This window comes from Cervus elaphus, chromosome 11, assembly GCF_910594005.1.
Source record: "Cervus elaphus chromosome 11, mCerEla1.1, whole genome shotgun sequence".
Classification (NCBI taxonomy): domain Eukaryota; kingdom Metazoa; phylum Chordata; class Mammalia; order Artiodactyla; family Cervidae; genus Cervus; species Cervus elaphus.
Genome location: NC_057825.1, coordinates 637,912 through 651,730, shown reverse-complemented (window position 1 = coordinate 651,730; position 13,819 = coordinate 637,912). Strand labels below are relative to the sequence as shown.

At 52.1% G+C, this 13,819-nt stretch overlaps 2 protein-coding genes across 7 annotated transcripts in view; one reads left to right on the top strand and one right to left on the bottom strand.

Annotated features, from left to right (window-relative positions):
- PNPLA7 (patatin like phospholipase domain containing 7) overlaps positions 1 to 13,819 on the bottom strand; it is a 78,901-nt gene that overhangs the window by 26,001 nt on the left and 39,081 nt on the right. For all 6 annotated transcript variants that reach the window (XM_043916185.1, XM_043916187.1, XM_043916186.1 and 3 more), the window contains 6 exons: positions 6,052 to 6,129; positions 4,236 to 4,441; positions 3,054 to 3,185; positions 2,404 to 2,527; positions 1,730 to 1,843; positions 543 to 612 (listed from right to left, as the gene is read on the bottom strand). In XM_043916185.1, coding sequence (XP_043772120.1) covers positions 543 to 612; positions 1,730 to 1,843; positions 2,404 to 2,527; positions 3,054 to 3,185; positions 4,236 to 4,441; positions 6,052 to 6,129 — 724 coding nt within the window. The remainder of the gene's footprint in view (positions 1 to 542; positions 613 to 1,729; positions 1,844 to 2,403; positions 2,528 to 3,053; positions 3,186 to 4,235; positions 4,442 to 6,051; positions 6,130 to 13,819) is intronic.
- Positions 11,625 to 12,420, top strand: LOC122702609 (ferritin light chain-like). Its single transcript, XM_043916203.1, has one exon. The coding sequence runs from the start codon at positions 11,821 to 11,823 to the stop codon at positions 12,346 to 12,348; it is 528 nt and encodes a 175-aa protein (XP_043772138.1). The 5' UTR covers positions 11,625 to 11,820; the 3' UTR covers positions 12,349 to 12,420.

Sequence of the window (13,819 nt, the reverse complement as noted above, 5' to 3'; positions counted from 1 at the left end):
ATAAACCTGCAGATTCAAGAAGATGAGCAAACCCCCAAACAAGACAAACTCAAAGGAATTCATGCCCAAACGTTCCAGAATCAAATTTCTAAACACTGAAGATGAGGGAAAATCTTGAACACAGTCAGACAGAAACAATGCACGCCTACTTGAGAGCAATTCGGTCTGGATTTCTCATTAGACACAATGGAGGTCAGAGGGAAGTGGCACAAAATGTTTAAAGTGCTGAAATAAAAGGGCTGTTAAGACAGAACGGCACATCCAGCAATATGTATCCTTCAGAACAAAAGCAATTTAAAGACAGCCTTTGATGCAGAAAAACTCAGAGAATTTAAGAACCATTGTTAAAGGAACTCCTTACACAGAAAGGAGAGGACACCAGGAGGAAGCCTGGAACACCAGGACGAGGGGATAGTTTCAAACACCGCGTCTGGCAGCTGAAAAAAAGTCCTAACTAACACTGTGTGAAGGGGTGCTTCAAGGTAAGCAGGGGCTCCAGGTGGGGTGGGCGGGGCTCCCAGGTGCCAGGCCTGGGCACGCACCTGCTGCAGCTCCCTGCTGGAGGCTGCCCAGGATCTTCTCACCCAAGAGGCGAATCAGTCGAGTCACAACCTGGGGGCAGAGAAAGAATAGAGACCTTAACCACACACTGTAAACCATAAAACCAAGCACCTTAGACCCGTGGTCTCAAAACTGCCTCGGCTGTAAACTGCTCCAGGCAGTGGATGGTGATGCGGCCACGGTCTGGTCACAGGCGGGTGGGCAGGCACATGGCCTGCGACCTTGCCCCGGCTGGCCACCCCCGTCTTCCCCAGGCAGGAAACACAGGACAAATGGGGAAGCCACAACACCCGAAGGCAGACCACGAGGGACCTCCACAGCCAAGGGTCATTGTATGGTGCTGAGTGCCAGCTCTGGCTAGACATGGGCTGATATTATATGATGTCCAGGAAGAATTACCTTTTAAATACAATAATGCTATTTTGGCTATAGTAATTCTAATTTTTTTGAGTTGCAGACTCAAGTAAATAAAGTTGAAATGTCAAAATATGTATAATTTACTTCTAAATGCTTTTGCATGTGGATAAAGTGAGTTGAAAGTTTTTTAATTGCTACATTTTTCAAGATAGCAGAGGAGGTACTGTACAGGAAACCTGCTTTTCTGGCTCTTGCATGCTGTACAGAATCATTTTTGAAAAGAAAGGCTGTTGTCAGCTTACCCCAATCACACATATTTATTGCATTAATAGTTGATCTGCTATAACTACGGTACTAAAAGAAACGATCTGTTTTCTGTGTTATTTTTATCAAGTTTTGGTATTAAACTTTACATTAACTTCATAAATAAGCTGGGGGTTGCTTCATTTGTTCACACACGGGCTCACGGGGATGAATCAGGCCTGAGCCTTCAGAGGGTCCACTCCTGTGACTCTCCAGTAGCAGCCCTGCCTCTTCCTCCAAACCGCTAAGGTGCAGGCTCTCCATTTCCCTGTCTACACTCTCATGACTCAGAAGCAGGAAAGTGACATCAGAAAACCAGAAGCAGGGCAGGCTGCCCTCATTCCGCCTCCTGGCTGACTGCCGGGCACTGCAGTCCTGCCCTGAAGCCGGTGGGGACTGCTGCCTGGGGAAGCAGGGTCTGGCCCTCCTCCTGCAGCCTGCCTGACGGGAGCAGTCTTGGTCTTGACCCAGTTCTGGCATTCTGACTTCACAAATTCCCAGCCCTCACCTGCGGGTACTGGCGCTTGATGGAGTTCAGGGCTCCTTCCGGAAGCTTGGCCAGCTCTGAGTCCCGAATGGCATGCACTGTGGTCGCCCTGGCCTGGCGGGTGAGCGCCTCCACCTGGGGACGGGAGCTGGTGCTATGGCTACAGGCTGACCCCAGGGCCCGGAGGCAGGCCTGAGAGCAGGGTCCTAGTGCCACCATTAGAGCAGGAGGAAACGGGGCTCACCCAGCACCCTGCGCTGGGGAAGGAAGCATCAGCAAGAGCTGTGGGCCTGCCACCAGCAGCCCAGATAGGGCAGGGTCTCATCCTCCCCGCGAGGGCCTCGGGGTCTCAGAGGGACCATCCTCCCAGAGGTGGCTGCCGAACCCACCCTAGGCCTGCTCTCCTGGGAGGCGGCCTGTGGGAGGCAACTCCTGGGCTATTCTACCGCCTGTGCCTCTGCCCAGGTGGGCGCCCGAGGCGGGAAGGGAAAGGGTGTGAGGGGATGGGCGTCAGGTGTAGGGAGAGGGGCAGGGAAGGGAGGGGGCGAGGGAGGGGCGGGAAGGGGAGGGGACGCGGTGGGGGCGGGGCGGGGCGGGGCGGGAAGGGGGAAGGGCGGGGCGGAAAGGGTAGGGAGGAGGAGCGTGGGCGGGAAGGGGTGGGGTGGGGCGGGCAGGGGAGGGCGGGGCGGCCCTACCACGCCCACGAGGTCTCCGCGGCCGTACTCGCCAGCCAGGCGCTTCTTGCCATCGTCCTTCTGGATCACAGCGCGCAGGCGGCCGCTGAGCACGATGTAGGTGCAGTCGGACTTGTCTCCCTGCCTGCGGGACAGAGGCTGTGGGGGCGGGCGGGGCACCTGGCCGGAAGCCCTTGGCCACCAGGAGCAGCGAAACAGAAAAAGGAATCCATTCTTCTCACATTTATTTGTTTTGGAAAATCGTTATTTTCCATTTAAAAATATGTATACTAACATGTCAAGGGTTTATTGTGATTTTTAAATAAATGACTTTAAGTAATGATTTATCTTAATTTTTAAAACCGTGAAAACTGGTAGCTCCAAGCCAGGTCTGACCCAGCAAGCGTGGACGCCTGAATTCAGCCGTTAGGACACCGGCCTGAGGCTGCCCATCTGAGCCCGCACCTGGCACACACACACCTTCGTGGATGCTGTTTCCACGCAGCCCCGCTGGGCCCTGTGAAAGACTGTGCCGGTGACGAGGGAGCGCGTCTGAGCGCAGTGTGGGCACCGAAGCCAGGAGGCAGCATCGAGGCCTCTGCCTTTGTCACCCCCAAGGCATAGCAAAGCTGCCCTCCCCTCTGTGCCCGCGGCCAGAAGGCGGGCCTCACCTGTATATGGCACGCCCGGCCTCCACCTCCATCCAGTCGAGGGCGAAGTCGATCTGCCGCACGAAGGACGACACCCGCCTCACCACGGTGTGCGCCACGCTCAGGACCACAGCCGGCTGCTTCCGCATGATGCTGCCGGGCATCCCGGAGTCATTCCCTGCCCCAGCTCCCCGGCCAGTCCCGCCAGGCTCCACCCCTTCACTCCAGGCCGCAGGTGTCCCCCACCCCCACTTATCACGAGGCCCACTGAGCCAAGGGTGAGGCTGGAGCGCAGACCCCGGTCAGCTCCCCTGCCCCCTGAGTATGCCCAGTGGCCAGCGACCCTGGGAGGACTGTCGGAGCCCCTCCTCAGTGGTCATCACCACCCACAGTGTCCTGGTAGCACATGCCATGTGTAAGGACCCAGTCCTGGCAGTGGGTCAAAACCCCAATCCCCCAGGATGTGCCAGAAGACTAGAGCAGTGGGGATGCACAGGGGAGGGCATGGCTGAGGGTCAGTGGCAGAGACTGTGGAGGCTTGGAGCCCAGAAAGCCACTGGGTCCAGCAGAAATGTCAGCCACTGTCTCCTGATGCCAGTGTGAACCAGGCTGGGGGTGTGGAGCCAAGCGTGTGCCCGCTATGGTGTGGAGGCCTCTGGAGGGCAGCGCCGGGGGAGTGCTCAGCTCCTGGGCTGCAGTCTCCTGGCTGGACTGGGCCACAGAGAGTGCAGGGCCTGGGGGGCTCGGGACTGGGCCAACCAATGGGCAGATGAAGTCACCAGTCTCCGAGACGACTAAGGCAGGGGCAGGGGCAGGTCAGGGAAACGAAAAGTTCTGCTTTGGGTGACGTGTGGGAGCCCCGAGGATCCCAGGGGCTGGTGAGACAGCAGCTGGACGTGTGGGAGCCCCGAGGATCCCAGGGGCTGGTAAGACAGCAGCCGACATGAGCCTCACCTCCAGAGGGAAGGGACTAGTGCACAGGGCCCCTCAGGACGTCAGCCAAGGCGCCACTGTGAGTGCACATACGCGGACGCCTACAGGGACACACGCAGACACACAAGTACACGCACACATATGCACACGGCACAGACACAATCGTAAGCAGGCCCCTGGGCCCATGTGGAGACGTGCACGCGCACTACAGACAAGCTCAGAGGGCCACAGGGGAGCCACGCAGGAGCAGTGGCCAGCAGGGGCACTCACTCGTAGAAGTGCGCCTTGGAGATGGACAGGAAGCTGCAGTCCCGGTTGGCCCTGATGGTGAAGATGAGGGGCTCACCCGTGAGCACCGCCAGCTGGCCCACCATCTCACCGGGCCGTGCCATGAACAGGAACGTGTCCTCCTCGCTGTCAATCTTCCGCTGGTACACATGCAGCAGCCCCGAGACCACGAAGAGGATACTCGTGTCCTGACAAAACACAGGCACTGGTGGAGCTGGCAGAGCTCCCGAGCCCGGGCCAGCAGTGGGCAGGCTGCTGCCCTACCTTCACCTGCATGGTTCACGTAACTGGCCCCAGGCCCAGACTCACTGGGAATGTCCTGTCACTCATCACCACCCAGCCCCGGAGGCACCTACACATCGAGTTGCTCCACACAAGCCTGCCAGCAGCTCAGCACTGCGCCGAGCGGAGACAGGAGCTCGACCCGAAAGCCTGCAGCACAGCCCCCGCCCCACCCCGCCCGGGCACGCAGCACACACCCTCAGGGCCCAGCGTTTGCCGATGTGCCTGTGAAGCCAGTCTGATGCAACCCCTGTCAGGACCCTTCCTCATCTGCTCACCCCACCCTGCAGGGCCCCTCTCCCTGATCAGAGCAGAAAAGGGTCAGCGTGTTAGAAATGGAAAAAATGAAAGCAGCCTGTGCCAGGCCCCACAGGGCTCCAGGGGCTGGGGGCAGGCGGAGGCAGCCCCAGCTCCAGCGCAGCCTCTTGGGGGTAGGGGGTGCTGGGTGCTGTGGAAGGCCCAGGACAGGCTTTCCCACAGGGCCCGATGGCCGGGGGCCAGAAGCCAGCTAGCAGCCCGCCTCCCTCAGGAAAAGGACAGGCCTTTCCCCTGTCTTGTCCCCAGAAAACAAGAGAAAGGACAGAGGGGAGGGGAAGAGGACCGGGAGGGTCCCCACCATTCTGACTCTCCTTGCCCCCGGCCCAGCCCCGCAGGGCTGCTAGGTGGTCTGGCTCCTCAGCGCTGGCCTGGGTGGCCGTGCTCCAGGGAAAGCCCATACAGGAAGGGGACCCAGCTCGGCCTGCTCGCTCAGCAAGGAAGGCCCTTCTCAACACTGCTGCTCAACCAGCAGACTAAGGACTCCTGCTCCCAGCCGGTACAGGGCTGGGGAAGGTGGCCCTCACCACAGGAGGCCAGAGAGATGGTCTCTGCCGCCCAGCAGAGCAGGGCTCCAGGGATCAGAAACTGCATGCATCTGTGCTCACTCAGTCGCGTCTGACACTTTGCAGCCCATGGACTGTAGCCCGCCAAGCTCCTCTGTCCATAGGATTTTCCAGGCAAGAATACTGGAATGGTTGCCAATTCCTGCTCCAGGGGCTCTTCCCCACCCAGGGACTGAACCCAGATCTCTTGCATCTGCTGCACTGGCAGGCAGATTCTTTACTACTAGCATCACCTGGGAAGTCCCACATTCATTTATGAGAAATAAAATTATTTTTCATCTATATTAAGTTTGAGGACTGAGCAAACACAGTGCTTCCTCCTGTACCTGACTTCCTGAGTGAGACTGGTCACAGCAACATGCATGTGCAGGTAACACGCCCATGCTGGGCTGGACAAGGCCGCGCAGGAAGAGGGCGGGCTCACTGACCGTCAGCAGGTCTGCAGATGGCTGCACAGGCCGGAGGGCAAGAGCCCATCCGCGCTCAGCAACAGCGGACCGCACGTCGTGTGTCCACTGGGTCTAGAGGGCCACACTGAGGCTGCCTCCTCTGAGCTCTGCGCAGTGCCAGTCCTGGGTGGTCTGGGTGGTCTGGGTCCTGGGTGGACCACTCTCGCAGACTCTGCCTCCCCTCACCTGGTCTCCCTGCCTCAACACCACCGTGCCCCCTGCGACGTGGACAAGCGTCACCCGGCCATCTAACAGAGAAGGGTCCTAGGAACGGAAACACAGGGTCAGAACAGGGAGCAGAGAGAGACAAGCTTATGTGGAGGCTGCACATGGCCCCCCAGGCAGAGACACACAGTCACAGGGTATCGCCAGCCCTCGGAGGACCACGCGTGGAGACAGGCCTGGAGGATGCCACTGGCGACAAGCTGGTAACATTGGCACAGGACAGACACACTTCAGTGTGACACAGCAGAAAACAGAAATGCACACCAGCAGTACTGTGATGTCACGTAATGGAGAGAGGACATCACTGTTGCGAGAAAGGTGACTTGCTGACTGCATGGTGCAGGCCTGACTGGCAAGCGTCCTGGTCGGGTGCCCTTTTCCCCACTAGCTACACTGGGAGCTCTTCACAGCATACTCCTCACGGCATACCCAGGAGCACACCCAGGGTCTTGTGAGGAGAGAGACCTGGAAAGTGAGTGCCAAGGGTGTGGAAATACCAGCTGTGTTTACAGTTCACAGTGACAGTAGAACAGAAACAACAAGAAAATTCACTAGTCACCTCTGAAGAGATGTGCGTGAGTGCTAAGTCACTTCAGTTGTGTCCGACTCTTCGCAACCCTATGGACCATAGCCCGCCAGGCTCCTCTGTCTGTGGAATTCTCCAGGCAAGAATACTGGAGTGGGTTGCCATGTCCTCCTCCAGGAGATCTTCCCCACCCAGGGACTGAACCTGTATCTCTTACGTCTCTTGCATTGGCAGGTGGGTTCTTTACCACCAGCGCCCCCTGGGAAGAGGACAGGAACCTAAATCACTAGTCCCAGCCATGCAAAGCCAAGGTGGCAGGAGTCTAAGCCTGGGCATTGGGGCTGCCAGCCGACACCCACAGAAAAAGATGGATGCCACGCGCCTCCTGACCAAGAGCGAGACCTGCGCCCTGGTTCCCACACCACAGGGGGCGGGGGGCAGCCCAGCTGTCAGGCACAGGGACAGGGACGATGCAGTCCCTGGATAAAGGACGACAGGGGCTTTAGGGAAGAGGCCTGAGAGTCCACCAGCCCCCACCACTCGGCACCTTCAGGAGCAACCTGGACAGGAAAAGACTGAAGAACTGTCGCTGCATTTGGGGGCGGGGACAGGACACTGCGTTGTGTTTAAAAGCAGCCTGTGTCTTTTAGGGAGGAATACTGAAGCCGTAGCTAAACGGGATGCTGGGCGTGGCTGCCCAGGGAGGCCTAGTAGGGGCAGACAGGAGTGCGTGAGCTCATCGGCTCTGCAGGACGTCGGGTCCCCACCTTCCTCTCCTCTGCCACCTGTCTTGCACGTTCTCATAATAAGAGTTGGTTGTTTTTTGTTTTTCAAGAGAGACTGAAGAAACCAAGTGCCACCAGCAACATGTGGACTCATTCAGACCCTGACTCCACAGAACAGGAGGCCGGAGACGACGTGCTGTTTCTGGTCCAGCAAGGAGGGAGCTGGGAAGGTTCCACTCGTCCTAAAAAGGGATGCTGAAAACCCTGAAACGTCAACAGCTCTCAGACCCACAAGAGAAGTGCTCACCTCTCCCTGTGGAGAGGTGGGGGTGCAGGAACGAAGCCCACAGAGGGAAACCTCCACGGCCCCAAGTGTGGAGGCTCAAGGAGCAAGCCTGAGACATGAAAACTCCAAGGACAGGCCACAGGCCCTCAGCCTTGTGAGATTCTCCTCCAGGTGCTCGACCAGGTTCCCCAGAAAACAGCAGAGCAAAATCGCCTCGGGCCTCCAGTAGGGGAGGGGAAAGGAACCACTGTGAACTGCTCAACAAGGCCTGCCCTCAGGGGAAACTGGTTAACCAGAGCCTCACCTGCCGGAGTTCATCTGAGTCTAACTGCCGGTGTGGGGGAGAGGAACACCAACTCCAGCCTACCCCCACCATCCTGTCTCCCTGAGAGATCAGGGGTAAAGCTGAGACACACAAGGGAAGGTCACAGCCCAGAAGCGCAGACACACTAAAGACTGAGACCTCATCTAGGCCCATATACCTCACCGCCTCATCACCAAAGGTCTGGGACATCATGTCTTCTACCAAGAAAAAATTACATGGCATACTAAAAGGAGAAAAAAAAAAATAATGTGAAGAGAAAGAACAAGCACCAGGATCAGACATGGCAAGGATGTTGGAATTATCCGACTGGAATTTAAAATAACTATGGTTAATATGCTAAGGCTCTAATGGAAAAGGAGACAGCATTTAAAGACAGATGGGCACTGTCAGCAGAGAGATGAAAACTGTAAGGAAGAACAAAAGGAAATGCTAGAGGCAAAAAACACTGTAATACAAACGAAGGATGCTTCTTTTTTTTTTTTCCAAAGGATGCTTCTGATGAGCTTATTATCAGCCTTGATACAGCTGGGAAGAATCTGAGCTCGAAAATAATAACATCAACAGAAAGCTCCCAACAGAAAAGGAAACAGGAAAACGACTGATAAACACAGAACAGAACATGCAAGGGCCAGGGAGCAACTATAAAAGGTACAACATGCATAATGGGAATACCAGAAGGAAAAGAAAGAAACAGAAGAAATATCTGAAGCAATAATGAATGAAATTAGTGTCAGGCCAAACCACAGATCCAGGAAGCTCAAAGAACACCAACCAGGATAAACGTCAAAAAATGACACTAGGCATCTCATATTCAAACTACAGAAAACCAAAGATAAAAACAACCCTGGAGGAAGCCAGAGGTAGCACTTGATTTGCAGAGAAACAAAGATAAGACTTACTTCAGACTTCTCCGAAACCATGCAGGTAGGAAGAGAGCAGTAGAGTGCTGAGAGAAAAACCCATCAACATAGAAGTCTATGCCCTGTGAAAACTATTCTTCAAAGTGAAGGAAAAACAATGTTCTCAAAGAAACAAAAATTGAGGGAATGTGTCACCTGTAGACCTAGAAATGTTGGAAGAAGCTCCTTAGACAGAAGTTAAATGATGTAGGTCAGAAACTCTGATCTACATAATACAGAAGGAAGAACACTGGGAGAGGAAAAGTAAGGGTAAAATAAAAACTTGAATTGTTCTTAATCTCACAGGGAAGTTTGTTTAAAATAACATTAGCAACAATGCTTTAGATTATGTGGCTTATACAAACGTGAAGTGAGTGCCATCAGTGATACGCACAGCGATGGGAGGGAGAGTCTGGGGTTATTTTGTTATTATAGGTACTCACACTACCCCCAGAGCAGTACAGTGTTTAAAAGGGAAACACTCTTTCTCGCTGCACGCTGCATACCTCTGACACCAAATCCTCCTCCAACTCCTCGGACACCAAGTGTCCCAGACTCAACTCTGACACTACCTGGATTTGTCACCAGCCCCACAGGTCAAGGGCTCAGTCCCACAAGACTGCCCCCTCTTCAGACACCAACCGCAAGTAGAGGGTCCTCAGGCTGCCCACACTTCCGTCCAACCTGGCAACAAATCAGGAGTTCCCACAACTGTAATTTGCCAGAATGGCTCACATAACTCAGGAAAACACTTATCTTTACTAGTTCATTATAGAGTTGACCCTTGAACAACATGGCTTTGAAAGCATAGGTCCACTTACATGTGGATTTTTCCAAATAAATACATATACTACTACATGATCTGCGGTTGGTTGAATACTGTGGACACAGAGAACGTGAAAGTCACTTTTCCTTCTGGCATTCCCATTATGTATGTTGTACCTTTAATAGTTGCCCCATGGCCCTTACATGTTCTTATATGCAACTCTACTGCATGTTCTTAGCTAAGATCCCACAAGCCTCACAGTCAAAAAAGCAAAACATAAAACAAGAAATATTGTAACAAATTTAATAAAGACTTTAAAAAATGGTCCACATCCAAAAAAAAAAAAACTTTAAGAAAAACTAAATATTTCGAATCCTAAAAGATGATGCTGTAAAAGTGCTGCACTCAATATGCCAGCAAATTTGGAAAACTCAGCAGTGGCCACAGGACTGGAAAAGGTCAGTTTTCATTCCAATCCCAAAGAAAGGCAATGCCAAAGAAAGCTCAAACTACCACACAACTGCACTCATCTCACATGCTAGTAAGGTAATGCTCAAAATTCTCCAAGCCAGGCTTCAACAATATGTGAACCGTGAACTTCCAGATGTTCAAGCTGGTTTTAGAAAAGGCAGAGGATCCAGAGATCAAATTGCCAACATCCGCTGGATCATTGAAAATGCAAGAGAGTTCCAGAAAAACATCTTCTGACACAAAGCCAAAGCCTTTGTGTAGATCACAACAAACTGTGGAACATTCTTAAAGAGATGGGGATACCAGACCACTTGACCTGCCTCTTGAGAAATCTGTATGCAGGTTAGGAAGCAACAGTTAGAACTGGACATGGAACAACAGACTGGTTCCAAATAGGAAAAGGAGTACGTCAAGGCTGTATGTTGTCACCCTGCTTGTTTAACTTGTATACAGAGTACATCACAAGAAACACTGGGCTGGATGAAGCACAAGCTGGAATCAAGATTGCCATTAGAAATATCGATAACCTCAGATATGCAGATGACACCACCCTTATGGCAGAAAGTGAAGAAAAACTAAAGAGCCTCTTGATGAAAGTGAAAGAGGAGAGTGAAAAAGTTGGCTTAAAACTCAACATTCAGAAACCTAAGATCATGGCACCTGGTCCCATCACTTCACGGCAAATAGATGGGGAAACAGTGGAAACAGTTGCAGACTTTATTTTTTTGAGCTCCAAAATCACTGCAGATGGTGACTGCAGTCATGAAACTAAAAGACGCTTGCTCCTTGGAAGAAAAGCTATGACCAACCTAGACAGTGTATTAAAAAGCAGAGGCATTACTTTGTCAACAAAGGTCCATCTAGTCAAAGCTATGGTTTTTCCAGTAGTTATGTATGGATGTGAGACTTGGACTATAAAGAAAGCTGAGCACCAAAGAACTGATGCTTTTGAAGTGTGGTGTTGGAGAAGACTCTTGAGAGTCCCCTGGACTGCAAGGAGATCCAACCAGTCCATCCTAATGGAAATCAGTCCTGAGTGTTCATTGGAAGGACTGATGTTGAAGCTGAAACTCCAATACTTTGGCGACCTGATGCAAAGAGCTGACTGATTGGAAAAGGCCCTGATTCTGGGAAAGATTGAAGGCAGGAGGAGAAGGAGATGATAGATGATGAGATGGTTGGATGGCATCACCGACTCAATGGACATGAGTTTGAGTGAACTCCAGGTGTTGGTGGTGGACAGGGAGGCCTATCGTGCTGCAGTCCATGGGGTCACAAAGAGTCGGACATGACTGAGTGACTGAATTGAACTGAAATGGATAGGGGACACTTATCTGGTGGACCAGTGGCTAAGACTCTGCTCTCAATGCAGGGGGCTCAGTTCCATACCCTGGTAAGGGAACTAGATCCCACATGCTGCAACTAATAGTTCACACGCCCCAACCAAAGACACCAAGTGCCACAATGAAGATCGATGACCTTGCCACAACTAAGACCTGACACAGCCAAATACACAAATAAATTCAGAACAAGGAAGTGCGCTCGGCGGCCCCGCGGATCTGTCTCTTGCTTCAACAGTGCTTGGACGGAACAGACCCAGGGACGCCCCTTGCTCCAGCCTCTGACTACCCTCCAACCTTTTTTCCAGTCGCAACCTCCGGAGTCAGCCACTCAGCTGTCCGCGATCACCGGGACCAGCCACCATTTTTTAACTCCTTATTACCGACCAATCATGAGCTCCCAGATTCGTCAGAATTATTCTACCGAGGTGGAGGCCGCCGTCAACCGCCTGGTTAACATGCAACTGCGGGCCTCCTACACCTACCTCTCTCTGGGCTTCTATTTCGACCGCGACGATGTGGCTCTGGAGGGTGTGGGTCACTTTTTTCACGAATTGGCCAAGGAGAAGCGCGAGGGCGCGGAGCGTCTCTTGAAACTGCAAAACCAGCGTGGTGGCCGCGCCCTCTTCCTGGACGTGCAGAAGCCATCTCAAGATGAGTGGGGTAAAACCCAGGACGCTATGGAAGCCGCCCTTCTCGTAGAGAAGAACCTGAATCAAGCCCTGTTGGATCTGCATGGCCTGGCTTCTGCCCGCGGAGACCCCCACATCTGTGATTTCCTGGAGAACCACTTCCTAGATGAGGAAGTGAAACTCATCAAGAAGATGGGTGACCACCTGACCAACCTCCGCAGGCTGGCTGGTCCCCAGGCTGGGTTGGGCGAGTATCTCTTCGAGAGGCTCACCCTTAAGCACGACTAGGAGCTTCTGGAGACCAGTGGCCTTTGAAGAACCCACCTAACATCAGGGCTGCCTGAAGCCCCTCTCTGCAGCTACTAGGCAGCTTTTTAACATCCTGGAGCCCTCTCTCAAGCCTTGGACCAAATGGAAACAATAAAGCTTTTTGCAGCATAAAAAAAAAAAAAAAAAAAAAAAAAATTCAGAACAAAAAAAGCAGATGGGCAGGGAAAGATCCATCATGCTAACACTAATCAAAAGAAAGCAGGAGGAGCTATATTAACTTCAGACAGAGCATTCACACTTCAGAAAAGGAATACTATGGGGGATAAAGAAGGGCATTATATCAATATAATGATAAAGGAGTCAATTCTCCAAGAAGACGTAACAATCCAACGTTGTTGTTGTTGTTCAGTCGCTCAGTCGTGTCCGGCTCTTTCTGACCCCGTGGACTGCAGCACACCAGGCCTCCTTGTCCTTCACTCTCTCCCAGATTTTACTCAAATCCACGTCCATCGAGTCGGTGATGCCATCCAACCATCTCATCCTCTGTCATCCCCTTCTCCTCCTGCCTTCAATCTTTCCCTGCATCAGGGTCTTTTCTAATGAGTCAGCTCTTCACATCAGGTTGCCCAAGTATTAGAGTTTCAGCTTCAGCATCAGTCCTTCCCATGAATATTCAAGACTGATTTCCTTTAGGATTGACTGGTTTGATCTCCTTGCAGTCCAAAGGACTCTCAAGTCTTCTCCAACATCACAGTTCAAAAGTGTCAGTCCTTCAGCACTCAGTCTTCTTTATGGCCCACCTCTCACATCCATATATGACCACTGGAAAAACCATAGCTTTGACTACACAGACCTTTGTTGACAAAGTAATGCCTCTGCTTTTTAATATGCTGTCTAGGTTTGTCATAGCTTTTCTTCCAAGGAGCAAGCATCTTTTGATTTCATGGCAGCAGTCACCATCTGCAGTGATTATGGAGCCCAAGAAAACAAAGTCTGTCACTACCTCCATTGTGTAACAATCCAATACATACTGCATAAATGCTTAACAACAGACCATCAAAGCACATGAGACAAAAACTGATAGAACTGTAAGGAAAAACAGATGAATCCACTATATAGCTGGAGACTTCAAAACCCTTCTATCAGAAACAGACAGATCCAGCAGACAGAAAATCTGTAAGAATATAGTTGAACTTAACATCATCATCAATCATCAGACTAACTCATGTGAAAACAGCAGACTATACAGTCTTCTCAAGCTCACAAGGAACATTCACCAACATAAACTACATTCTGGGCCACAAACCACCTCTTCACAAATTTAAAAGAACAGAAACCATACAATATCTGCTCCTAGGCTACAACAGAATTAAGGTAGCAATCAATTACAGAAAGATAGCTGGAAAATCCCCAATTACTTGGAGATTAAACAGCACACCTCTAAATAACACATGGGTCACAGAATAACTCTCAAGAGAAATTTAAAATA

Bases quoted from the DNA above. Each gene is read 5' to 3' on its own strand.
- LOC122702609 (XM_043916203.1), top strand. From the start codon at position 11,821: ATGAGCTCCCAGATTCGTCAGAATTATTCTACCGAGGTGGAGGCCGCC.